The 27508-nt window shown below is 41.6% G+C and overlaps 1 protein-coding gene across 7 annotated transcripts in view; it reads right to left on the bottom strand.

The window, feature by feature from the left end:
• Window positions 1-27508, bottom strand: part of Dora (zinc finger SWIM domain-containing dorado) — a 302025-nt gene that overhangs the window by 198035 nt on the left and 76482 nt on the right. For 5 of the 7 annotated variants that reach the window (XM_071666078.1, XM_071666096.1, XM_071666105.1 and 2 more), the window contains exons 11-13: window positions 23658-23806; window positions 23361-23513; window positions 164-386 (exon numbers count right to left, since the gene is read on the bottom strand). In XM_071666078.1, the coding sequence (XP_071522179.1) occupies window positions 164-386; window positions 23361-23513; window positions 23658-23806 (525 nt within the window). The remainder of the gene's footprint in view (window positions 1-163; window positions 387-23360; window positions 23514-23657; window positions 23807-27508) is intronic. The other 2 variants (XM_071666088.1, XM_071666070.1) reach the window with 1 other exon arrangement.

Below are 27508 nucleotides of genomic sequence, written 5' to 3' on the forward strand. Positions count from 1 at the left end.
TGTAGCCCACTATACTCCGAACTGACAGAGATCTCCACGAACTTCATTTTCAATCTACATCCTAAATAAAGTTTCTATTCAATAAGGGGACTTAACTAAATTTCCTCCACACATCTAAGTCTCTGCAATTTTCATCTTCTAACTACCAGTAAATGTAACTTACCTGAAGAGTGTTGCCTCTGAACAGACTGCTGTGAGGTCTGCTGATGCATGGATCCTACTGTTTGATTAGAGTGGCCAGGTGGTACTCCCATGTGGACTCCCTGCATTGGAGGTAGTGAGGCCACACTTACAATGGGACCAGTAGTAACAGCACTTCCACCAGGAGAATCTGCAACTTGTATACTGCTACCAGATTCACCATCAATTCCACAACTACTTGCCTGCTGACAATATGAAATGAAATTAAATAAAAAAAACATGGTCAGTGCTTTCACTAACTGTCTAAGAACAGGAAAATATCCCTAGGGATTGGGGAGAAAGATTAATGCTCTCATATCTTCTATGTGTCATAGAAGGTGACTAAAATAGGCAAAAACGGGGACCAAATAACATTCCTTCTTGTATTTCAATTTCTAAAAGTGGGAACAGAAGAGGAAGCCAACAAGTGCTCCTCCTCTGCCAGGGGTGTCTGAATGTACTTGAATGTCAACCACTGTGAGAATATGGGAAGACCAGGTACAGTCGTGTGTTTATAGATAATAATATGGGTGTTCAAGGGGAAAGGAGAAGAATGGTTTGTGAAATTCCAAAGGATTAAAGTCTGGGGTTAGTGCAAGGGCAAGAACGATGGAGTTGGTAGCATTTCTGCTGGAGAAGGAGTTGTGGAAATGTATTAATGAGTGTCTGAAAGCGAGCCCCAGACTCATGTGGGGGAGGATGAAAATGTATTACAAGAGGAGGATGGCTGTCAGGTCTTATGCACCTGGCAGTAGGAGGAGTGAGGAATAGAGATGAGCGTTCTAGGAGGAGCTGATCCAGTGCATCATGAACTGCGATCCAAAGGATTGAGAACTAAGTGCAGTAGTAAATGGTGTGGCAGATGAGAATGTGCTTGGTGTAAATGAAAACAGTAAACAGCCAGTGGAGTTAAGTGCTGAAAATGGATAGATGAGTGTTTCTATATGGTTTAACCTTTTCAGTGTGAAAGTAGGCATATCTCCTCACACATTTGCTTCCTTCAATGATGACAACCAAATTTTCTCCAGAGCTTCAAAAAATATTTTTCTTCTATTACATTGAGCAGAAATACTGATTCATTTGTTACGAAAAGCACAGACTGGTGAACTAGTAGAATCTTAAAATCCCAGGATTAATGAATCTACTGAATGTATGTGAAGTCTAATGATGGAAGTATATAGCTTTAAAATACTGTTTTGGCTCATTAAATCAATAAGATTTCTAAATAACGAAACAAACATAAATGAGAAGGTAGCAAAGAACATAAGATGGTTAGGTGGTACATTATCTATTTATCTATTTATTCATTATACATAATCACTGTTTCCTGTGTCTGCGAGGTTGTGCCAGGAAACAGACAAAGAATGGCCCATCCACTAACGTTTTTTTTTTTGCTGTCTCCCGCGTTTGCGAGGTAGCGCAAGGAAACAGACGAAAGAAATGGCCCAACCCACCCCCATACACATGTATATACATACGTCCACACACGCAAATATACATACCTACACAGCTTTCCATGGTTTACCCCAGACGCTTCACATGCCCCGATTCAATCCACTGACAGCACGTCAACCCCGGTATACCACATCGCTCCAATTCACTCTATTCCTTGCCCTCCTTTCACCCTCCTGCATGTTCAGGCCCCGATCACACAAAATCTTTTTCACTCCATCTTTCCACCTCCAATTTGGTCTCCCTCTTCTCCTCGTTCCCTCCACCTCCGACACATATATCCTCTTGGTCAATCTTTCCTCACTCATTCTCTCCATGTGCCCAAACCATTTCAAAACACCCTCTTCTGCTCTCTCAACCACGCTCTTTTTATTTCCACACATCCCTCTTACCCTTACGTTACTTACTCGATCAAACCACCTCACACCACACATTGTCCTCAAACATCTCATTTCCAGCACATCCATCCTCCTGCGCACAACTCTATCCATAGCCCACGCCTCACAACCATACAACATTGTTGGAACCACTATTCCTTCAAACATACCCATTTTTGCTTTCCGAGATAATGTTCTCGACTTCCACACATTCTTCAAGGCTCCCAGAATTTTCGCCCCCTCCCCCACCCTATGATCCACTTCCGCTTCCATGGTTCCATCCGCTGCCAGATCCACTCCCAGATATCTAAAACACTTCACTTCCTCCAGTTTTTCTCCATTCAAACTCACCTCCCAATTGACTTGACCCTCAACCCTACTGTACCTAATAACCTTGCTCTTATTCACATTTACTCTTAACTTTCTTCTTTCACACACTTTACCAAACTCAGTCACCAGCTTCTGCAGTTTCTCACATGAATCAGCCACCAGTGCTGTATCATCAGCGAACAACAACTGACTCACTTCCCAAGCTCTCTCATCCCCAACAGACTTCATACTTGCCCCTCTTTCCAAAACTCTTGCATTCACCTCCCTAACAACCCCATCCATAAACAAATTAAACAACCATGGAGACATCACACACCTCTGCCGCAAACCTACATTCACTGAGAACCAATCACTTTCCTCTCTTCCTATGCGTACACATGCCTTACACCCTCGATAAAAACTTTTCACTGCTTCTAACAACTTGCCTCCCACACCATATATTCTTAATACCCTCCACAGAGCATCTCTATCAACTCTATCATATGCCTTCTCCAGATCCATAAATGCTACATACAAATCCATTTGCTTTTCTAAGTATTTCTCACATACATTCTTCAAAGCAAACACCTGATCCACACATCCTCTACCACTTCTGAAACCACACTGCTCTTCCCCAATCTGATGCTCTGTACATGCCTTCACCCTCTCAATCAATACCCTCCCATATATTTTACCAGGAATACTCAACAAACTTATACCTCTGTAATTTGAGCACTCACTCTTATCCCCTTTGCCTTTGTACAATGGCACTATGCATGCATTCCGCCAATCCTCAGGCACCTCACCGTGAGTCATACATACATTAAATAACCTTACCAACCAGTCAATAATACACTCACCCCCTTTTTTAATAAATTCCACTGCAATACCATCCAAACCTGCTGCCTTGCCGGCTTTCATCTTCCGCAAAGCTTTTACTACCTCTTCTCTGTTTACCAAATCATTTTCCCTAACCCTCTCACTTTGCACACCACCTCGACCAAAACACCCTATATCTGCCACTCTATCATCAAACACATTCAACAAACCTTCAAAATACTCACTCCATCTCCTTCTCACATCACCACTACTTGTTATCACCTCCCCATTTGCGCCCTTCACTGAAGTTCCCATTTGCTCCCTTGTCTTACGCACTTTATTTACCTCCTTCCAGAACATCTTTTTATTCTCCCTAAAATTTAATGATACTCTCTCACCCCAACTCTCATTTGCCCTTTTTTTCACCTCTTGCACCTTTCTCTTGACCTCCTGCCTCTTTCTTTTATTCGTCTCCCACTCAACTGCATTTTTTCCCTGCAAAAATCATCCAAATGCCTCTCTCTTCTCTTTCACTAATACTCTTACTTCTTCATCCCACCACTCACTACCCTTTCAATCAACCCACCTCCCACTCTTCTCATGCCACAAGCATCTTTTGCGCAATCCATCACTGATTCCCTAAATACATCCCATTCCTCCCCCACTCCCCTTACTTCCATTGTTCTCACCTTTTTCCATTCTGTACTCAGTCTCTCCTGGTACTTCCTCACACAAGTCTCCTTCCCAAGCTCACTTACTCTCACCACCCTCTTCACCCCAACATTCACTCTTCTTTTCTGAAAACCCATACAAATCTTCACCTTAGCCTCCACAAGATAATGATCAGACATCCCTCCAGTTGCACCTCTCAGCACATTAACATCCAAAAGTCTCTCTTTCGCGCGCCTGTCAATTAACACATAATCCAATAACGCTCTCTGGCCATCTCTCCTACTTACATAAGTATACTTATGTATATCTCGCTTTTTAAACCATTTATTCCCAATCATCAGTCCTTTTTCAGCACATAAATCTACAAGCTCTTCACCATTTCCATTTACAACACTGAACACCCCATGATACCAATTATTCCCTCAACTGCCACATTACTCACCTTTGCATTCAAATCACCCATCACTATAACCCGGTCTCGTGCATCAAAACCACTAACACACTCATTCAGCTGCTCCCAAAACACTTGCCTCTCATGATCTTTCTTCTCATGCCCAGGTGCATATGCACCAATAATCACCCATCTCTCTCCATCAACTTTCAGTTTTACCCATATTAATCGAGAATTTACTTTCTTACATTCTATCACGTACTCCCACAACTCCTGTTTCAGGAGTACTGCTACTCCTTCCCTTGCTCTTGTCCTCTCACTAACCCCTGACTTTACTCCCAAGACATTCCCAAACCACTCTTCCCCTTCACCCTTGAGCTTCGCTTCACTCAGAGCCAAAACATCCAGGTTCCTTTCCTCAAACATACTACCTATCTCTCCTTTTTTCACATCTTGGTTACATCCACACACATTTAGGCACCCCAATCTGAGCCTTCGGGGAGTATGAGCACTCCCCGCGTGACTCCTTCTTCTGTTTCCCATTTTAGAAAGTTAAAAAAATACAAGGAGGGGAGGATTTCTGGCCCCCCACTTACATGTATAAATACATAAATGCCCATATATGGACATACACGTACACGTAGACTGTGTACAGAATGGAAAAAGGTGAGAACAATGGAAGTAAGGGGAGTGGGGGAGGAGTGGGATGTATTTAGGGAATCAGTGATGGATTGCGCAAAAGATGCTTGTGGCATGAGAAGAGTGGGAGGTGGGCTGTTTAGAAAGGGTAGTGAGTGGTGGGATGAAGAAGTAAGAGTATTAGTGAAAGAGAAGAGAGAGGCATTTGGACGATTTTTGCAGGGAAAAAATGCAATTGAGTGGGAGATGTATAAAAGAAAGAGACAGGAGGTCAAGAGAAAGGTGCAAGAGGTGAAAAAAAGGGCAAATGAGAGTTGGGGTGAGAGACTATCAGTAAATTTTAGGGAGAATAAAAAGATGTTCTGGAAGGAGGTAAATAGGGTGCGTAAGACAAGGGAGCAAATGGGAACTTCAGTGAAGGGCGTAAATGGGGAGGTGATAACAAGTAGCGGTGATGTGAGAAGGAGATGGAATGAGTATTTTGAAGGTCTGTTGAATGTGTCTGATGACAGAGTGGCAGATATAGGGTGTTTTGGTCGAGGTGGTGTGCAAAGTGAGAGGGTTAGGGAAAATGATTTGGTAAACAGAGAAGAGGTAGTAAAAGCTTTGCGGAAGATGAAAGCCGGCAAGGCAGCAGGTTTGGATGGTATTGCAGTGGAATTTATTAAAAAAGGGGGTGACTGTATTGTTGACTGGTTGGTAAGGTTATTTAATGTATGTATGACTCATGGTGAGGTGCCTGAGGATTGGCGGAATGCGTGCATAGTGCCATTGTACAAAGGCAAAGGGGATAAGAGTGAGTGCTCAAATTACAGAGGTATAAGTTTGTTGAGTATTCCTGGTAAATTATATGGGAGGGTATTGATTGAGAGGGTGAAGGCATGTACAGAGCATCAGATTGGGGAAGAGCAGTGCGGTTTCAGAAGTGGTAGAGGATGTGTGGATCAGGTGTTTGCTTTGAAGAATGTATGTGAGAAATACTTAGAAAAGCAAATGGATTTGTATGTAGCATTTATGGATCTGGAGAAGGCATATGATAGAGTTGATAGAGATGCTCTGTGGAAGGTATTAAGAATATATGGTGTGGGAGGAAAGTTGTTAGAAGCAGTGAAAAGTTTTTATCGAGGATGTAAGGCATGTGTACGTGTAGGAAGAGAGGAAAGTGATTGGTTCTCAGTGAATGTAGGTTTGCGGCAGGGATGTGTGATGTCTCCATGGTTGTTTAATTTGTTTATGGATGGGGTTGTAAGGGAGGTAAATGCAAGAGTCCTGGAAAGAGGGGCAAGTATGAAGTCTGTTGGGGATGAGAGAGCTTGGGAAGTGAGTCAGTTGTTGTTCGCTGATGATACAGCGCTGGTGGCTGATTCATGTGAGAAACTGCAGAAGCTGGTGACTGAGTTTGGTAAAGTGTGTGGAAGAAGAAAGTTGAGAGTAAATGTGAATAAGAGCAAGGTTATTAGGTACAGTAGGAGTGAGGGTCAAGTCAATTGGGAGGTGAGTTTGAATGGAGAAAAACTGGAGGAAGTGAAGTGTTTTAGATATCTGGGAGTGGATCTGTCAGCGGATGGAACCATGGAAGCGGAAGTGGATCATAGGGTGGGGGAGGGGGCGAAAATTTTGGGAGCCTTGAAAAATGTGTGGAAGTCGAGAACATCATCTCGGAAAGCAAAAATGGGTATGTTTGAGGGAATAGTGGTTCCAACAATGTTGTATGGTTGCGAGGCGTGGGCTATGGATAGATATGTGCGCAGGAGGATGGATGTGCTGGAAATGAGATGTTTGAGGACAATGTGTGGTGTGAGGTGGTTTGATCGAGTAAGTAACGTAAGGGTGAGAGAGATGTGTGGAAATAAAAAGAGCGTGGTTGAGAGAGCAGAAGAGGGTGTTTTGAAATGGTTTGGGCACATGGAGAGAATGAGTGAAGAGAGATTGACCAAGAGGATATATGTGTCGGAGGTGGAGGGAACGAGGAGAAGAGGGAGACCAAATTGGAGGTGGAAAGATGGAGTGAAAAAGATTTTGTGTGATCGGGGCCTGAACATGCAGGAGGGTGAAAGGAGGGCAAGAAATAGAGTGAATTGGAGTCATGTGGTATACAGGGGTTGACGTGATGTCAGTGGATTGAAGCAAGGCATGTGAAGCGTCTGGGGTAAACCATGGAAAGCTGTGTAGGTATGTATATTTGCGTGTGTGGACGAGTGTATGTACATGTGTATGGGGGGGGGGGGGGCCATTTCTTTCGTCTGTTTCCTTGCGCTACCTCGCAAACGCGGGAGACAGCGACAAAGTATAAAAAAAAAAAAAAAAAAAAAAAAAAAACGTACACATCAACATATACATACACATACAAAGACATACACATATATATATACACATGTACATATTCATATGTATGTACTTTTATATATATGTATGTGATAGAAATGGAAAGCAAAAAGGTGTTTTTCATGAATGTACTGGAAAAGTTGAGGTCCAGATAAACTTTTGGTCTGTCAAGGCTTTAATATGGCAGATGACCAACTACCCACCCTCATGTATCCAAGATATGGTTGTACTTTGTGTAATGAAGACAATTGAGAAACATCATAAGCCAATATTCCAGTTTCATGATAAGAGAAGTGGACCAGGCAGTATGATACAGTGGTTAAATTGATGAAAACTACTATTGACGTTTGTGTAAATAAATTATACATTTCCCTTTTCCATAGCCAGAGGTTGAACCATTATGTGACATTCATTTTTCATTTCATTTCAAGCTAGAAGTTTCAGTTTTCTAAATTATTTCTTACATTTTTCACATGTATATATATATATGTGTGTGTGTGTATGTGTGTATGTGTATGTATGTATGTATATATATATATATATATATATATATATATATATATATATATATATATATATATATATATATATTTTTTTTTATACTTTGTCGCTGTCTCCCGCGTTTGCGAGGTAGCGCAAGGAAACAGACGAAAGAAATGGCCCAACCCCCCCCCCATACACATGTATATACATACGTCCACACACGCAAATATACATACCTACACAGCTTTCCATGGTCTACCCCAGACGCTTCACATGCCCTGATTCAATCCACTGACAGCACGTCAACCCCGGTATACCACATCGCTCCAATTCACTCTATTCCTTGCCCTCCTTTCACCCTCCTGCATGTTCAGGCCCCGATCACACAAAATCTTTTTCACTCCATCTTTCCACCTCCAATTTGGTCTCCCTCTTCTCCTCGTTCCCTCCACCTCCGACACATATATCCTCTTGGTCAATCTTTCCTCACTCACTCTCTCCATGTGCCCAAACCACTTCAAAACACCCTCTTCTGCTCTCTCAACCACGCTCTTTTTATTTCCACACATCTCTCTTACCCTTACGTTACTCACTCGATCAAACCACCTCACACCACACATTGTCCTCAAACATCTCATTTCCAGCACATCCATATATATATACATACATATATATATATATATATATATATATATATATATATATAGGGAGAATAAGAAGATATTTTGGAAGGAGGTTAATAATGTGCAAAAATCAGAGAGAAAATAGGAACCTCAGTGAAGGGGACAAAAGGGGAAGTGGTAAGAGGAAGATATGGAGTGAGTATACATGTGCATGTGGGTGGGTTGGGTCATTCCTCATCTGTTTCCTTGCACTACCTCACTAATGTGGGAGACAGCAATTAAGTATAATAAATATGTATAAATAAATATAGAATATATCCCTGGGGATAGGGGAGAAAGAATACTACCCACGCATCTCCTGCGTGTCGTAGAAGGCGACTAAGAGGAGCAGGAGTGGGGGGCTGGAAATCCTCCTCTCCTGTTTTATTACTTTCCAAAAGAAGGAACAGACGAAGGAGCCAATTGAGGATTTTCCTCTAAGGCTCAGTCTTCTGTTCTTGATGCTACCTTGCTAAGGCAGGAAACGGCAAACAGGTATGAAAGAAAAAGAAAGATATATATATATATATATATATATATATATATATATATATTTTGTGTGATCGGGGCCTGAACATGCAGGAGGGTGAAAGGAGGGCAAGGAATAGAGTGAATTGGAGCGATGTGGTATACCGGGGTTGACGTGCTGTCAGTGGATTGAATCAGGGCATGTGAAGCGTCTGGGGTGGGCCGTGGAGGGCTGTGTAGGTGTGTATATTTGCGTGTGTGGACGTGTGTATGTGCGTGTGTATGGGGGGGGGTTGGGCCATTTCTTTCGTCTGTTTCCTTGCGCTACCTCGCAAACGCGGGAGACAGCAACAAAGTATAATAAAAATATATAAAAAATAATATATATATATATATATATATTATCCCTGGGGATAGGGGTGAAGGAATACTTCCCACGCATTCCTCACGTGTCGTAGAAGGCGACTAGAGGGGACGGGAGCGGGGGGCCAGAAATCCTCCCCTCCTTGTATTTTAACTTTCTAAAAATGGGAAACAGAAGGAGTCACGCGGGGAGTGCTCATCCTCCTCGTAGACTCAGATTGGGGTGTCTAAATGTGTGTGGATGTAACCAAGAAGTGAAAAAAGGAGAGATAGGAAGTATGTTTGAGGAAAGGAACCTGGATGTTTTGGCTCTGAGTGAAACGAAGCTGAAGGGTAAAGAGGAAGAGTGGTTTTGGAATGTCTTGGGAGTAAAGTCAGGGGTTAGTGAGAGGACAAGAGCAAGGGAAGGAGTAGCAGTACTCCTGAAACAGGAGTTGTGGGAGTATGTGATAGGACGTAAGAAAGTAAATTCTCGATTAATATGGGTAAAACTGAAAGTTGATGGAGAGAGATAGGTGATTATTGGTGCATATGCACCTGGGCATGAGAAGAAAGATCATGAGAGGCAAGTGTTTTGGGAGCAGCTGAATGAGTGTGTGAGTGGTTTTGATGCACAAAACTGGGTTATAGTGATGGGTGATTTGAATGCAAAGGTGAGTAATGTGGCAGTTGAGGGAATAATTGGTATACATGGGGTGTTCAGTGTTGTAAATGGAAATGGTGAAGAGCTTGTAGATTTATGTGCTGAAAAAGGACTGGTGATTGGGAATACCTGGTTTAAAAAGCGAGGTATACATAAGTATACGTACATAAGTAGGAGAGATGGCCAGAGAGCATTACTGGATTACGTGTTAATTGACAGGCGCGCGAAAGAGAGACTTTTGGATGTTAATGTGCTGAGAGGTGCAACTGGAGGGATGTCTGATCATTATCTTGTGGAGGCTAAGGTGAAGATTTGTATGGGTTTTCAGAAAAGAAGAGTGAATGTTGGGGTGAAGAGGGTGGTGAGAGTAAGTGAGCTTGGGAAGGAGACTTGTGTGAGGAAGTACCAGGAGAGACTGAGTACAGAATGGAAAAAGGTGAGAACAATGGAAGTAAGGGGAGTGGGGGAGGAATGGGATGTATTTAGGGAATCAGTGATGGATTGCGCAAAAGATGCTTGTGGCATGAGAAGAGTGGGAGGTGGGTTGATTAGAAAGGGTAGTGAGTGGTGGGATGAAGAAGTAAGAGTATTAGTGAAAGAGAAGAGAGAGGCATTTGGATGATTTTTGCAGGGAAAAAAGGCAATTGAGTGGGAGATGTATAAAAGAAAGAGACAGGAGGTCAAGAGAAAGGTGCAAGAGGTGAAAAAGAGGGCAAATGAGAGGTAGGGTGAGAGAGTATCAGTAAATTTTAGGGAGAATAAAAAGATGTTCTGGAAGGAGGTAAATAAAGTGCGTAAGACAAGGGAGCAAATGGGAACTTCAGTGAAGGGCGCTAATGGGGAGGTGATAACAAGTAGTGGTGATGTGAGAAGGAGATGGAGTGAGTATTTTGAAGGTTTGTTGAATGTGTTTGATGATAGAGTGGCAGATATAGGGTGTTTTGGTCGAGGTGGTGTGCAAAGCGAGAGGGTTAGGGAAAATGATTTGGTAAACAGAGAAGAGGTAGTAAAAGCTTTCAGAAGATGAAAGCCAGCAAGGCAGCAGGTTTGGATAGTATTGCAGTGGAATCTATTAAAAAAAGGGGTGACTGTATTGTTGACTGGTTGGTAAGGTTATTTAATGTATGTATGACTCATGGTGAGGTGCCTGAGGATTGGCGGAATGCGTGCATAGTGCCATTGTACATAGGCAAAGGGGATAAGAGTGAGTGCTCAAATTACAGAGGTATAAGTTTGTTGAGTATTCCTGGTAAATTATATGGGAGGGTATTGATTGAGAGGGTGAAGGCATGTACAGAGCATCAGATTGGGGAAGAGCAGTGTGGTTTCAGAAGTGGTAGAGGATGTGTGGATCAGGTGTTTGCTTTGAAGAATGTATGTGAGAAATACTTAGAAAAGCAAATGGATTTGTATGTAACAATTATGGATCTGGAGATGGCATATGATAGAGTTGATAGAGATGCTCTGTGGAAGGTATTAAGAATATATGGTGTAGGAGGCAAGTTGTTAGAAGCAGTGAAAAGTTTTTATCGAGGATGTAAGGCATGTGTACGTGTAGGAAGAGAGGAAAGTGATTGGTTCTCAGTTAATGTAGGTTTGTGGCACGGGTGTGTGATGTCTCCATCGTTGTTTAATTTGTTTATGGATGGGGTTGTTAGGGAGGTGAATGCAAGAGTTTTGGAAAGAGGGGCAAGTATGAAGTCTGTTGTGGATGAGAGAGCTTGGGAAGTCAGTCAGTTGTTGTTTGCTGGTGCTGGTGGCTGATTCATGTGAGAAACTGCAGAAGCTGGTGGCTGAGTTTGGTAAAGTGTGTGAAAGAAGAAAGTTAAGAGTAAATGGGAATAAGAGCAAGGTTATTAGGTACAGTACGGTTGAGGGTCAAGTCAATTGGGAGGTAAGTTTGAATGGAGAAAAACTGGAGGAAGTAAAGTGTTTTAGATATCTGGGAGTGGATCTGGCAGTGGATGGAACCATGGGAGCGGAAGTGAATCATAGGGTGGGGGAGGGGGCGAAAATCCTGGGAGCCTTGAAGAATGTGTGGAAGTCGAGAACATTATCTTGGAAAGCAAAAATGGGTATGTTTGAAGGAATAGTGGTTCCAACAATGTTGTATTGTTGCGAGGCGTGGGCTATGGATAGAGTTGTGCGCAGGAGGGTGGATGTGCTGGAAATGAGATGTTTAAGGACAATGTGTGGTGTGAGGTGGTTTGATCGAGTAAGTAATGTAAGGGTAAGAGAGATGTGTGGAAATAAAAAGAACGTGGTTGAGAAGGCAGAAGAGGGTGTTTTGAAATGGTTTGGGCACATGGAGAGAATGAGTGGGGAAAGATTGACCAAGAGGATATATGTGACGGAGGTTGAGGGAATGAGGAGAAGTGGGAGACCAAATTGGAGGTGGAAAGATGGAGTGAAAAAGATTTTGAGTGATCGTGGCCTGAACATGCAGGAGGGTGAAAGGTGGGCAAGGAATAGAGTGAATTGGATCGATGTGGTATACCGGGGTCGATGTGCTGTCAGTGGTGTAAATCATGGAAAGTTGTGTGGGGCCTGGTTGTGGAAAGGGAGCTGTGGTTTCAGGCATTATTGCATGACAGCTAGAGACTGAGTGTGAACGAATGGGGCCTTTGTTGTCTTTTCCTAGCGCTACCTCGCACACATGAGGGGGGAGGGGGATGGTATTCCATGTGTGGCGAGGTGGCGATGGGAATGAATAAAGGCAGACAGTGTGAATTGTGTGCATGGGTATATATGTATGTGTCTGTGTGTGTATATATATGTGTACATTGAGATGTATAGGTATGTATATTTGCGTGTGTGGACGTGTATGTATATACATGTGTATGGGGGTGGGTTGGGCCATTTCTTTTGTCTGTTTACTAGCGCTACCTCGCAAACGTGGGAGACAGTGACAAAGCAAAATAAATAAATAAATAAATATATTCATACTTGCTTGCCTTCATCCATTCCTGTCACTACCCTGCCCTACAGGAAACAGCATCGCTGCCCCCCTGCTTCAGCGAGGCAGCACCAGGAAAACAGACTTAACAAGGCCACATTTTTCACACTCAGTCCTAGCTGTCATGTGTATGCTAATAAAAAAATTATATAGCAATTTTGATCAATGAATGTGGTGACTGCAAAAAGTGGTATAAAGTGAACCGATTAGTGTAACCAAATTCAAATGAATAAAATTCTACATATCAATGATTGATACATGCCAGTCTTGAAGTTGACGGACATAATGTGAGGTCAGTACTTGTCTTTGAGCAGTAAAGTGTCAAATGCTTTCAGGCAATTGAGATAAAACAATCCATCCAATCTTCCCTTCTGTCTTGCAATGGGCTCACTCTCTTGTGGAACTCTATGAAGTTTGCTACAAATAACTAAATTTCCCTAAAACCATAATGTCTCTCACTTATGTTATTTCTTCTCGGTAGAAAGTCATTATTCATTTGTTTTCAAATAACCTTTTCCAGATCTTTACACATCACACTCTTTAGTAAGACTGATCTCTAGTTCAGCATATGTTCCCAGTCTCCTTTCTTACTGATAGGTTAAATGTTTGCCCATGCCATTCCCTTGGGATTTTGCTTCTTTTCAGTGACATCATCCCAAACAGGGCTTTAAGTGGTTTGTCCAACATCTGCACAAATCTTCAGCACATATGGTGAAATTTCATGAGGACCATTAGCCGTATATGGGTCAAGATCTTTTCTAGATATTTCAATGATTTCTAAAACCTCCTCCCCATTCCATTTCCCGAGTGTTGGGGTTACAGTGTCTTCCCCTCTGAAAACACTTTTGACCTTATTCAGTTCCTCACATCTCCTTACATCATCCTTTACAATTCTTCCCCTCTAACTCCCTTAGCCTGATCAGCTACTCAATATCCTCATGCACCATTATGCAACTGTTGCATCAATGTCTAGTCTCATCCAATCAGCACCTGACATAATAGTTGCATTGCTCAAATATAAAAAAAATACACCAAAAATTGAGATATTCCAACTGATGCCTGAAATTTAGGTGATTTATTCCCCAAGACCTGCTTTCTCACTGTAACCTAACTTTATTGAGATATATGACAACCCTACAAAGTGCACATCATAACTGCATTAGTTACCTCCTAGCAGCCATGCCGAAAGATGCTGTGTGATAGCCTTTAAAAATTTCCCTAGTCCCTCTCCCCTTCCACCACTGACTAAAATTTCCCTAAAAAATGTTTGGAAAGTGTTTATTGATGTATTTTACAATATTTCACTAATCCAAACTTGTAACTGTCATTAGTGTGTGTGAACCACTGTTGTGTCTCACAGCAAATACCCTCTGTGCATATGATAAATGTCTGCTCCCTAAATGTCTTTCTCTCCTATCCCCGGGATAGGGGAAGTGCCTGAGGATTGGCGGAATGCTTGCATAGTGCCACTGTACAAAGGCAAAGGGGATAAAGGTGAGTGTTCAAATTACACAGGTGTAAGTTTGTTGAGTATTCCTGGGAAATTATATAGGAGGGTATTGATTGAGAGGGTGAAGGCATGTACAGAGCATCAGATTGGGGAAGAACAGTGTAGTTTCAAAAGTGGTAGAGGATGTGTGGATCAGGTGTTTGCTTTGAGGAATGTATGAGAGAAATACTTAGAAAAACAAATGGATTTGTATGTAGCATTTATGGATCTGGAGAAAGCATATGATAGAGTTGCTAGAGATGCTCTGTAGAAGGTATTAAGAGTATATGGTGTGAGAGGTAAGTTGCTAGAAGCAGTAAAAGGCTTTTATCAAGGATGTAAGGCATGTGTACGAGTAGGAAGAGAGGAAAGTGATTGGTTCTCAGTGAATGTCGGTTTGCAGCAGGGGGGCGTGATGTCTCCATGGTTGTTTAATTTGTTTATGGATGGGGTTGTTAGGGAGGTGAATGCAAGAGTTTTGGAGAGAGGGGCAAGTATGCAGTCTGTTGTGGATGAGAGGGCTCGGGAAGTGAGTCAGTTGTTGTTCGCTGATGATACAGTGCTGGTGGCTGATTCAAGTTAGAAACTGCTGAAGCTGGTGACTGAGTTTGGTAAAGTGTGTGAAAGAAGAAAGCTGAGAGTACATGTGAGTAAGAGCTCGGGAAGTGAGTCAGTTGTTGTTTGCTGATGATACAGTGCTGGTGGCTGATTCAAGTTAGAAACTGCTGAAGCTGGTGACTGAGTCTGGTAAAGTTCAAGGTAGAAACTGCTGAAGCTGGTGACTGAGTTTGGTAAAGTGTGTGAAAGAAGAAAGCTGAGAGTACATGTGAGTAAGAGCAAGGTTATTAGGTACAGAAGGGTTGAGGGTCAAGTCAATTGGGAGATAAGTTTGAATGGAGAAAAACTGGAGGAAGTGAAGTGTTTTAGATATCTGGGAGTGGATTTGGCAGCGGATGGAACCATGGAAGCGGAAGTGAGTCACAAGGTGGGGGAGGGGGCGAAAGTTCTGGGAGCGTTGAAGAATGTGTGGAAGGTGAGAACATTATCTCGGAAAGCAAAAATGGGTATGTATGATGGAATAGTCGTTCCAACAACGTTATATGGTTGTGCGGTGTGGGATACAGATAGGGTTGTGCGGAGGAGGGTGGATGTGTTGGAAATGATATGTTTGAGGACAATATGTGGTGTGAGGTGGTTTGATCGAGTAATTAATGAAAGGGTAAGAGAGATGTGTGGTAATAAAAAGAGTGTGGTTGAGAGAGCTGAAGAGGTTGTTTTGAAATGGAGAGAATGAGTGAGGAAAGATTGACAAAGAGGATATATGTGTCAGAGGTGGAGGGAACGAGGAGAAGTGGGAGACCAAATTGGAGGTGGAAGGATGGAGTGAAAAAGATTTTGAGAGATCAGGGTCTGAACATGCAGGAGGGTGAAAGGCATGCAAGGAATGGAGTGAATTGGAACGATGTGGTATACCGGGGTTGACGTGCTGTCAATGGATTGAGCAAGGGCATGTGAAGCGTCTGGGGTAAACCATGGAAAGTTTTGTGGGCCTGGATGTGGAAAGGGAGCTGTGGTTTCGGTGCATTATACATGACAGCTAGAGACTGAGTGTGAACGAACGTGGCCTTTGTTGTGCGTGCGGGGAAAGGGGGGTGTCATTTCATGTGTGGCGGGGTGGCGACAAGAATGAAAAAAGGCAGCAAGTATGAATTATGTACACGTGTATACACGTATATGTCTGTGTATGTATACATATGTATATGTTGAAATGTATAGGTATGTATATGTGCGTGTGGACGTGTATGTATATACGTTTATGTGGGTGCCACCCATTCTTTCATCTGTTTCCTTGCACTACCTTGCTAATGTGGGAGACAGTGACAAAGTATAATAAATAAATAAAATAAAATTTTATTATTAAGCAGAACTACCAATAGACAGAATTTCAGTTTTCAAGGAAATAGTACTACAGTGGTCCATCGTAATTCCAACCAGAGAACGAGCCAATCTCTTCTGGAAACCATTTGAGAGAAATCCTTAAAATGGGACCTCAAATTTTCCAGTGCCAGCTATAAGCATTCAGGTACTTCCAAACAGTGGAAAAACACTCTAAGTTCAAGCACCTAACTGTAGAAGTACTTTAGGGAATAAAGCCTTCAGATGGGTCCCAATTCTGGGTTTCACCTCAGACACACATCTTTGCAACTAGTGCAGTTTCAATGGTCTACTTTTTGTGTATCACAATACAGATAACCTGTCAAGAGGTACCAGATGAACAGCCTTTCCTGTTCCCTCTCAAAAATTCAGATTAAGTTCTTCAAACACTAGATTTTTTTGAGGCACATTGACCATGGTAACCCCCCCTTTTATTTTTAGTGTGTGTGTGTGTATGCACATGTGGATGGGGGTGACAGCCTTTGTTCTTTTTTGTTGCTGGGCACATACAATCCCCTTACTCTCTATCTGACTGACGAAGATGGCTTTAAGCACTTGGTCCTGGGAAATAAAAGTATGGAATTTCTTTTTTCTGGCTTCAAAGACCTAATCCACCTTATCAAGTCCTCAACAAGATGCCATTTTTAAGTCAGTTTAGAAGGCCTTCTAAAAACTTGTAGAAACAAAACCTGCAGTCACCATTTTATAGACATATGTCTTTGCTTTCTTGTTTTCTGTTTCATATGAAAATCCAGGATAAGGCTACTTACACCTCAGTCTCCCATAAATCAGTGCTTTTGGATTCCCTTGCAGCTTGATGTGGAACTGACCTTAAGATACTAATGCATACTTTATTTCCTTCAATAAATATGAAGCGGGGGGCCAGAAATCCTCCCCTCCTTGTATTAACTTTCTAAAATGGGAAACAGAAGAAGGAGTCACGCGGGGAGTGCTCATCCTCCTCGAAGGCTCAGAGTGGGGTGCCTAAATGTGTGTGGATGTAACCAAGATGTGAAAAAAGGAGAGATAGGTAGTATGTTTGAGGAAAGGAACCTGGATGTTTTGGCTCTGAGTGAAACGAAGCTCAAGGGTAAAGGGGAAGAGTGGTTTGGGAATGTCTGGGGAGTAAAGTCAGGGGTTAGTGAGAGGACAAGAGCAAGGGAAGGAGTAGCAATACTCCTGAAACAGGAGTTGTGGGAGTATGTGATAGAATGTAAGAAAGTAAATTCTCGATTAATATGGGTAAAACTGAAAGTTGATGGAGAGAGGTGGGTGATTATTGGTGCATATGCACCTGGGCATGAGAAGAAAGATCATGAGAGGCAAGTGTTTTGGGAGCAGCTGAATGTGTTAGTGGTTTTGATGCACGAGACCGGGTTATAGTGATGGGTGATTTGAATGCAAAGGTGAGTAATGTGGCAGTTGAGGGAATAATTGGTATACATGGGGTGTTCAGTGTTGTAAATGGAAATGGTGAAGAGCTTGTAGATTTATGTGCTGAAAAAGGACTGATGATTGGGAATACCTGGTTTAAAAAGCGAGATATACATAAGTATACTTATGTAAGTAGGAGAGATGGCCAGAGAGCGTTACTGGATTACGTTTTAATTGACAGGCATGCGAAAGAGAGACTTTTGGATGTTAATGTGCTGAGAGGTGCAACTGGAGGGATGTCTGATCATTATCTTGTGGAGGCTAAGGTGAAGATTTGTATGGGTTTTCAGAAAAGAAGAGTGAATGTTGGGGTGAAGAGGGTGGTGAGAGTAAGTGAGCTTGGGAAGGAGACCTGTGTGAGGAAGTACCAGGAGAGACTGAGTACAGAATGGAAAAAGGTGAGAACAATGGAAGTAAGGGGAGTGGGGGAGGAATGGGATGTATTTAGGGAATCAGTGATGGATTGCGCAAAAGATGCTTGTGGCATGAGAAGAGTGGGAGGTGGGTTGATTAGAAAGGGTAGTGAGTGGTGGGATGAAGAAGTAAGAGTATTAGTGAAAGAGAAGAGAGAGGCATTTGGATGATTTTTGCAGGGAAAAAATGCAATTGAGTGGGAGATGTATAAAAGAAAGAGACAGGAGGTCAAGAGAAAGGTGCAAGAGGTGAAAAAAAAGGGCAAATGAGAGTTGGGGTGAGAGAGTATCATTAAATTTTAGGGAGAATAAAAAGATGTTCTGGAAGGAGGTAAATAAAGTGCGTAAGACAAGGGAGCAAATGGGAACTTCAGTGAAGGGCGCAAATGGGGAGGTGATAACAAGTAGTGGTGATGTGAGAAGGAGATGGAGTGAGTATTTTGAAGGTTTGTTGAATGTGTTTGATGATAGAGTGGCAGATATAGGGTGTTTTGGTCGAGGTGGTGTGCAAAGTGAGAGGGTTAGGGAAAATGATTTGGTAAACAGAGAAGAGGTAGTGAAAGCTTTGCGGAAGATGAAAGCCGGCAAGGCAGCAGGTTTGGATGGTATTGCAGTGGAATTTATTAAAAAAGGGGGTGACTGTATTGTTGACTGGTTGGTAAGGTTATTTAATGTATGTATGACTCATGGTGAGGCGCCTGAGGATTGGCGGAATGCGTGCATAGTGCCATTGTACAAAGGCAAAGGGGATAAGAGTGAGTGCTCAAATTACAGAGGTATAAGTTTGTTGAGTATTCCTGGTAAATTATATGGGAGGGTATTGATTGAGAGGGTGAAGGCATGTACAGAGCATCAGATTGGGGAAGAGCAGTGTGGTTTCAGAAGTGGTAGAGGATGTGTGGATCAGGTGTTTGCTTTGAAGAATGTATGTGAGAAATACTTAGAAAAGCAAATGGATTTGTATGTAGCTTTTATGGATCTGGAGAAGGCATATGATAGAGTTGATAGAGATGCTCTGTGGAAGGTATTAAGAATATATGGTGTGGGAGGCAAGTTGTTAGAAGCAGTGAAAAGTTTTTATCGAGGATGTAAGGCATGTGTACGTGTAGGAAGAGAGCAAAGTGATTGGTTCTCAGTGAATGTAGGTTTGCGGCAGGGGTGTGTGATGTCTCCATGGTTGTTTAATTTGTTTATGGATGGGGTTGTTAGGGAGGTGAATGCAAGAGTTTTGGAAAGAGGGGCAAGTATGAAGTCTGTTGGGGATGAGAGAGCTTGGGAAGTGAGTCAGTTGTTGTTCGCTGATGATACAGCGCTGGTGGCTGATTCATGTGAGAAACTGCAGAAGCTGGTGACTGAGTTTGGTAAAGTGTGTGGAAGAAGAAAGTTAAGAGTAAATGTGAATAAGAGCAAGGTTATTAGGTACAGTAGGGTTGAGGGTCAAGTCAATTGGGAGGTGAGTTTGAATGGAGAAAAACTGGAGGAAGTGAAGTGTTTTAGATATCTGGGAGTGGATCTGGCAGCGGATGGAACCATGGAAGCGGAAGTGGATCATAGGGTGGGGGAGGGGGCGAAAATTCTGGGGGCCTTGAAGAATGTGTGGAAGTCGAGAACATTATCTCGGAAAGCAAAAATGGGTATGTTTGAAGGAATAGTGGTTCCAACAATGTTGTATGGTTGCGAGGCGTGGGCTATGGATAGAGTTGTGCGCAGGAGGATGGATGTGCTGGAAATGAGATGTTTGAGGACAATGTGTGGTGTGAGGTGGTTTGATCGAGTGAGTAACGTAAGGGTAAGAGAGATGTGTGGAAATAAAAAGAGCGTGGTTGAGAGAGCAGAAGAGGGTGTTTTGAAGTGGTTTGGGCACATGGAGAGAATGAGTGAGTAAAGATTGACCAAGAGGATATATGTGTCGGAGGTGGAGGGAACGAGAAGAGGGAGACCAAATTGGAGGTGGAAAGATGGAGTGAAAAAGATTTTGTGTGATCGGGGCCTGAACATGCAGGAGGGTGAAAGGAGGGCAAGGAATAGAGTGAATTGGAGCGATGTGGTATACCGGGGTTGACGTGCTGTCAGTGGATTGAATCAAGGCATGTGAAGCGTCTGGGGTAAACCATGGAAAGCTGTGTAGGTATGTATATTTGCGTGTGTGGACGTATGTATATACATGTGTATGGGGGGGGTTGGGCCATTTCTTTCGTCTGTTTCCTTGCGCTACCTCGCAAACGCAGGGAGACAGCGACAAAGTATAATAAATAAAATAAATATAAAATTTGAAGTCTAATGGTTTGGAAAAGGAAAGGTGATCCTGCCCTTTAGGGGAAAATGGTGGGATTACCTAGAGTTTATTAATGTACAAAGAGGGCCCTTTCATTTCCTTTGCTAATTAGCTTCATTTGCACAAAAATACCTTTTCATCAATTCAGATCTTTGAAACCTACCTGGTATTTGTGAAAGGTTCTAAATCTCCTGTAACCTGCTACATTCTTATCTAGGTCTCTTTCTAAAGTCTTACTCTAAAAGAATACACTTCTCACTGCACTGGCCAAACAGTGAGTGAGTGATTCATGTCTTGCTTCAACACAAAGTTCTTGCTAATTTTCATCAAGAACTGACCATCATCTCCAACTGGAGGGAGGAGAGCATTCCCCTCAAGTTCTTTCAGAACAAATCTCGAAAGCTTGAGTGTATTCCATGATGGAACTATTCTGATCATCTTTTTATCTCTTACTCCCAAACTACCTCTGTTGACAATACTGTTACACATACAAAAACTTTGTATTTTGTCTTAAATATCCATATCCAAGATGCCAAAAAAAATGGCCTCCAATCAAGAAGCTTATCTGAGGAACATCTCATAAGGAAGATTTTTTTTTTTTTTTTTTTGCTTTGTCGCTGTCTCCCGCATTTGCGAGGTAGCGCAAGGAAACAGACGAAAGAAATGGCCCACCCCACCCCCATACACATGTATATACATACGTCCACACACGCAAATATACATACCTACACAGCTTTCCATAGTTTACCCCAGATGCTTCACATGCCTTGATTCAATCCACTGACAGCACGTCAACCCCGGTATACCACATCGCTCCAATTCACTCTATTCCTTGCCCTCCTTTCACCCTCCTGCATGTTCAGGCCCCGATCACACAAAATCTTTTTCACTCCATCTTTCCACCTCCAATTTGGTCTCCCTCTTCTCCTCGTTCCCTCCACCTCCGACACATATATCCTCTTGGTCAATCTTTCCTCACTCATTCTCTCCATATGCCCAAACCATTTCAAAACACCCTCTTCTGCTCTCTCAACCACGCTCTTTTTATTTCCACACATCTCTCTTACCCTTACGTTACTTACTCGATCAAACCACCTCACACCACACATTGTCCTCAAACATCTCATTTCCAGCAAATCCATCCTCCTGCGCACCACTCTATCCATAGCCCACGCCTCACAACCATACAACACTGTTGGAACCACTATTCCTTCAAACATACCCATTTTTGCTTTCCGAGATAATGTTCTCGACTTCCACACATTCTTCAAGGCTCCCAGAATTTTCGCCCCCTCCCCCACCCTATGATCCACTTCCGCTTCCATGGTTCCATCCGCTGCCAGATCCACTCCCAGATATCTAAAACACTTCACTTCCTCCAGTTTTTCTCCATTCAAACTCACCTCCCAATTGACTTGACCCTCAACCCTACTGTACCTAATAACCTTGCTCTTATTCACATTTACTCTTAACTTTCTTCTTTCACACACTTTACCAAACTCAGTCACCAGCTTCTGCAGTTTCTCACATTAATCAGCCACCAGCGCTGTATCATCAGCAAACAACAACTGACTCACTTCCCAAGCTCTCTCATCCTCAACAGACTTATGTACTTATAAGGCTGTGTGGTTCTGCCACCAATTTAAGCCACAGTTACTCCTGAAATAATTTGCATTAAACTCCATTGTGTGGAATTTGGGGTTCTAATTACTAGGCATTTCTTCCTGACCCACTGCTCACTACTTTCATATCTACATTAAGTTCAAGAATTTCCTTTTGGCCTCCATTCAACTATGCACTCATTGCCCTTGCTTATCAAATGAATCACTTTATGAAGAAAATGAAGTATGAACTAATGGAATGCTAAACCTTCTTACAAATAATGCCAGTGAAAAGCCTCCTTTTTTCAATCCTGTCCCTCCTTCCTTTATCTACCTTCTAATTTTTGTAGTGTAGTTTGATATAGCTTCATTTATTAACAGTGGGTTTGAGCTTATGACAGAGGTATGATTCCTTAACAGGTGATCCTGCCCTTGGGGGTTAAAAGGAGGGATCACCCGTAAGTTATCAATGGGATATAGCATATCATTCTCAACAAGGGCCCTCTTATTGCCTTCCATCAACCTCATGTGCACAAAAACAGCTTTTCCTAAGTTCAAATCTTTCTTAAAGAGCATGCAAAATGCAACTTTGTCAATAAGGCTCAAGGTAGGAATCATTATGCATACTATACATGGTGTGCTCTGATGATTCAATTAAAAGTTCTCTTCACTTACTTGTGATTAGCAATGGATGACTGTTTGAATATCCAAAGTCGGTAAATGTATTACAATATCTTATCTAGAAACTAGCACATTTGGTGCTGAAAACAGAAATTAGTAGGTTCTCAAGAATAAAAAAACCTCTCTCCCAAGCTGTCTCTCATGAGCCTTGAAAATATCTCTAGGATCCCCAGGAATGATAAACTCTTAACCTCCTGCCTTCTACGAAGGTAAGTACCTCTAACCTGTTGTTAATCACCTATTTGGGGATAGCAGACAACAGCTTCACCTGAGTCAGCCTACAAACCAACCATCAACCTTCACTCAACAATGGCATCATTGTACCCTGGGTGAAAAGGAATCAACCCCATGTGTTTATCATGTTAAAATTTTAGAAAGATTTTTTGAATGAGAGGGGATGAAAGGGCAGGAAACAACAACTCAGGGAGAATATTCACAAGATACCACCTCAGAAAGAAGTTCATACTTTAAAATGTACAATCTTCTTTAAGGTCAGTTTGTTTCATGAGCCTTAACACCCTACCAGCATGGCAAAGGAGGGTCTAAGAAAAAGAAAACTTTTTAACAATGAGGATAGAGTAAAGCAATAAACAGTAATGAATTTAGGTGGCTGATTGGTCTGTGGGCATTCCCTGGCTAGGCCACAGTCATCAAATTGCTGATTAGTGTGGGGTTAAAGGCATTTATCTCACTAGAAGAGGTTTCTAGTCATAGGAGATTACTATGGATTCTCTTAAGGATTGAGAGGAAAATTTTTCATAGTTTTCTAGAAATAACAACTTGTCAGTCTTACCTGAGACGGCGCATTATTGACATAATATGTAGGCAAGGATGGAGCTTTGTACATCTGATGAACTTCCTTATCCAAAAGCTTGTCCATAATGCGAGCCAGTTTATCCTGGTCATCTTTGTAGTGTGTCAGGAGTGTTAGTGCCAACTCCCCCCTCTGGTGTAAAACCAAACTTTCCTTTATATGTAGCACAAACATCTTAAAACTTACATAATCATTCATGTTAATAATAACCTATGGATATTCAATATAAACAATTTCATCGACACACATTTATTGTAACCAACAAGGTCTCTGCACCTGTCTTCTGGTGGCTTCACACAGCAGTGGATGATCAGCTTCACAAACATTGGCTTTCATTCCAATTGCAGCAACAGCAGCATCAAAGCCGAGTGTTTCATCTTGTGGCTGCCGGTAACTCTGACCTCCTACAGAGCTTTTCGTGTTTCCTAAGACAGGTGTAAAAGATGTTAATTCAATACCTCTCCTCATCATATGGTAATGAATGCAAATATCTTTCCTGAATACAAATTGAGTTAATTCTCAGTATTTCTTCCTCAATAATGCACTGAACATTTTCTATATAATTCCCATGTTACACTAATATATTGACAGGGTCTGTCTTTTTGTTATCTTAAACTTTATACCTTGTTACATATGATGGATAATCTTCTGATAACCTTGACGAGATCCACAAAAAGGAAGCAAAAGGAATGGATAAAGCATGAAGCAACAGAAAACAAAAGCTTGGAATTGTTCCATAAATTCATAAAAAATGGGAACCAGAGATTCATGGCGTTAGAGATGGAAGTAATGAAACCCAAAAATCAATCTAAAGATCTTGAGAGGTGTCTTGAAATAAGAGGAACTCAGGAAATTAAAAATCAAGAGGGAATTAACAGAGGATGTAACCAGGGGAATGAAGGCAGAATGATTACAGAGTAGGAGAGGTGAGAGGGGATGTATTCCAGATATCCCATAGGCTGTGGAACAAGATGAAATGCCCATAACACTGAGTACACATTCTTTTTTATCTAAAATAGTGGGGGAGGGAAGTGTAAATTTTGGGGGGATGGACAAGAGATTCAGAGGATGCTGACTGATGCAGTTGGACAGGTACCTGGGGACACCAATACTAAGGTGCCCAGGGTAGTGTGAGACTGCATATGTACTTTAAGAGACAGACTAATTACCAAATTTATGGCCTGGTAGATGAGAATTTAAGAAAAGTGCAGAGCATAGAGGATCTCCCTTTTTAGCAAAAAGGGAGATTACAAAAAAGCCAGAGGAAAAACAGGCAGATGAACCTCAACTGACAGACTTAGCTGCAAGGTGGGTGGCATCTAAATCAAAAAGATAAGTCAATCAAGAGCTCGACAAATGTAAAACTTTGTTAATTATTTTTGGACTGGATAAGAACATATGCCTCATAAAGAGGAAAGGGGCTATGAAAGAAGTAATGCTCACTCAAGTGTTACTACAGGCAATAGAATAGAATCTCTGTGACAATGGAAAGAAGAACTGGTGGTTACAATAAATATATAAAGGGATGACCAATTACAGTTCATTTGATTTGGAGCCATGATGCCAAGCTAAGGAACTAAAAACAAGGTGGAATTCAGTAGAATATTCATCAAATGTGACACACAAAAAGGAAGAAAGGGGAAAGCTAAGAATACAGTCACAAGGCAAATAATGGAAGATGCTAAATGAGGCAAGAGGACAGACCACACCCAGCAGGTTCTGTTTGGAAAGATGGTGGTTTTTGGTTTGCTGTACACCAAATCAATTTGTTTTTCAGTATCTTACTCATTTCCTAACAATCATCCTTGTGTGTGCCATCTTCTGTTCTTAGTGGGATAATGAAGTCTGTGGTCCTCAATTAGCACTTAGAAAATGAATAAAAGTATTTTTTTTTCTCATTTCACCAATGACTCTTTTTTTTTCCTGTGCTTTGTATGGCATTTTGAGTTTATGGTCTATGTTTGTCTGTCATATGACAAGTTTTCTTTCCTTTGCCAAGTGAGCTGTAGCTTTCTTAGGTTTGCAATTTGATTATGCCTTCTATAAGCAACGTTTTACTTATTTCATTCTAAACTTTTTGCATTGTCTTTGGTATAAATCTGGTGCATGTTTGGAGTACTTTTGAGGTCACACATTTAATGTACTCCTCTGGTGTTTTGGTACTTGGAGAGATTTCCCATTATGTCAGATAATGAATATAAGATGAAATGTGAGACAAGGGTTAGCTTTTTATTTCTACATGGAGGATGGTGAATGTTTGTCACAGAATGGGGTTAGAGCTATTGCAAAAAATTTAGTGCCAAGCATGTTGAGGAGAGACTGTATTGGAAGTATTTTTGTTTCAGTGTGTGGATGTAGCGTTGGTGGCTATGCAAAAAATGATTGTTCTATATTGTTCTTTTTTGTTTGGTTTGTAATTTGGATTAGTTGGTTTGAACAAGTGGATGACTTGGCACATATGGCATAATTCAGGGTGAAGCACATGAATTGTTAAAAGAGGATGCTAAAGGATTCTTTTCCTCTCCAAAACTGGCACTAGTATGAAGGCATCTAGTTTATCTATGACCCTTGTATTGATGTTTGATTGTTGTGTAAAAGGTAAATGTCACATGATGTATGCGATACCAAGTATGGTTGGTGAGCCATTATATGGGAGTCGTTGATCATTCTGGGTAATGTGGGGATGTAGGTTGGATTCATGTCTCAGGGGTTAACTAGTATTGACAAGATAGGTCCATTTTTCCTTTATGAACTGATGGACTAGTATGCAATAGTAGAAGGAAACACAAAAAGTAATATAAACACGCTCATGTTGACCTGGCTGGGTGTTGAGTGAGGAGGAGGAGAGGATGTGGTTGATATATCAGTCAGTTAAACATGGGTCCTGTTTTCCTTTGTTCTGAACTTGGCAATGCACTCTACTTTAGTTTCCGACACAGGTACAACACTGATGATCAACAGCATGAATATATTATGGTCAATATTTCTGAGCTGGTCCTTCCTCTCCTTGAAATATAAGGAAGGACATGGAAAATGCATTTCTTTTGCCTAACCTCAATACCAATTTCTATTCTTATTTCTTACAAAGGAAAAACACTGGAGATACGTATCATTAATATTTCTTTTTTTTTTTTTCAAACTATTCGCCATTTCCCGCGTTAGCGAGGTAGCGTTAAGAACAGAGGACTGGGCCTTAGAGGGAATATCCTCACCTGGCCCCCTTCTCTGTTCCTTGTTTTGGGAAAAAAAAAAAAAAAAAAGAGACAGAGAGAGAGAGAAAGGGGAGGACTTCCAGCCACCCGCTCCCTCCCCTTTTAGTCGCCTTCTACGACATGCAGGGAATACGTGGGAATATATGTAGAAATATTACACAATGCAAAGAAAATAATGTACTATGCACTACAACTAGTCGCTGGTACCTAGTGATCCAGTATTAACACAGTATTCACAAGAAGTAAATACTTTACACATGGAAAAAAGTTTCAGTATAATCTACTCAGACTCCCTGTAATCATGAGTGAAAAAAAGCCCAAGTGTGTCTTGTCCCTATGGGAAGTGCTTATATCACCAGAACTCCAGGCTTGCCTGGTATATCAGTGAGAAAAATTCATGAGCATACAGACATACTAAGGCAGTGTGCATCTAATGTTATACCTTTAGGTGCAAGGAAGAGCAATTGGACTAGAGATGAAGTTATGGAGATAATGGAAAGACTGCTGTGTGTCTGGATCAAATATAAGAATTGATATAACATGCCTGTACTTCGTGTAATGCACTTTGATTTAAAAAATACAACGTTAAGCTGTATTACCTTATTCAAATACTTATGGTGATGATACAACTGAAATGTAGTGTATATGTCATGGTTTCATGCATATCCTTTAAAGAAAATTACGCCAAGAAATCTTCTCCAGGAAAGTAATCCCCTTATCCTACTGACCCCTGTAGCATATTGAGATTCAACATCTGGTGACTCCATCAAGGTATGTTTTCCAGGGATGTGCCTCCATTGTTAAGCAGGAGTAAGCTGTACTTCATAAATCATATATTACAGTTGGAATATACTTGGAAATATTCCCAAAATCCTCCGTCACCCCTAGAATATGTCCATGAAATTAGGTTCAGTG

The sequence above is a fragment of the Panulirus ornatus genome, chromosome 1, assembly GCF_036320965.1.
Source record: "Panulirus ornatus isolate Po-2019 chromosome 1, ASM3632096v1, whole genome shotgun sequence".
In the NCBI taxonomy this organism is placed as follows: Eukaryota; Metazoa; Arthropoda; class Malacostraca; order Decapoda; family Palinuridae; genus Panulirus; species Panulirus ornatus.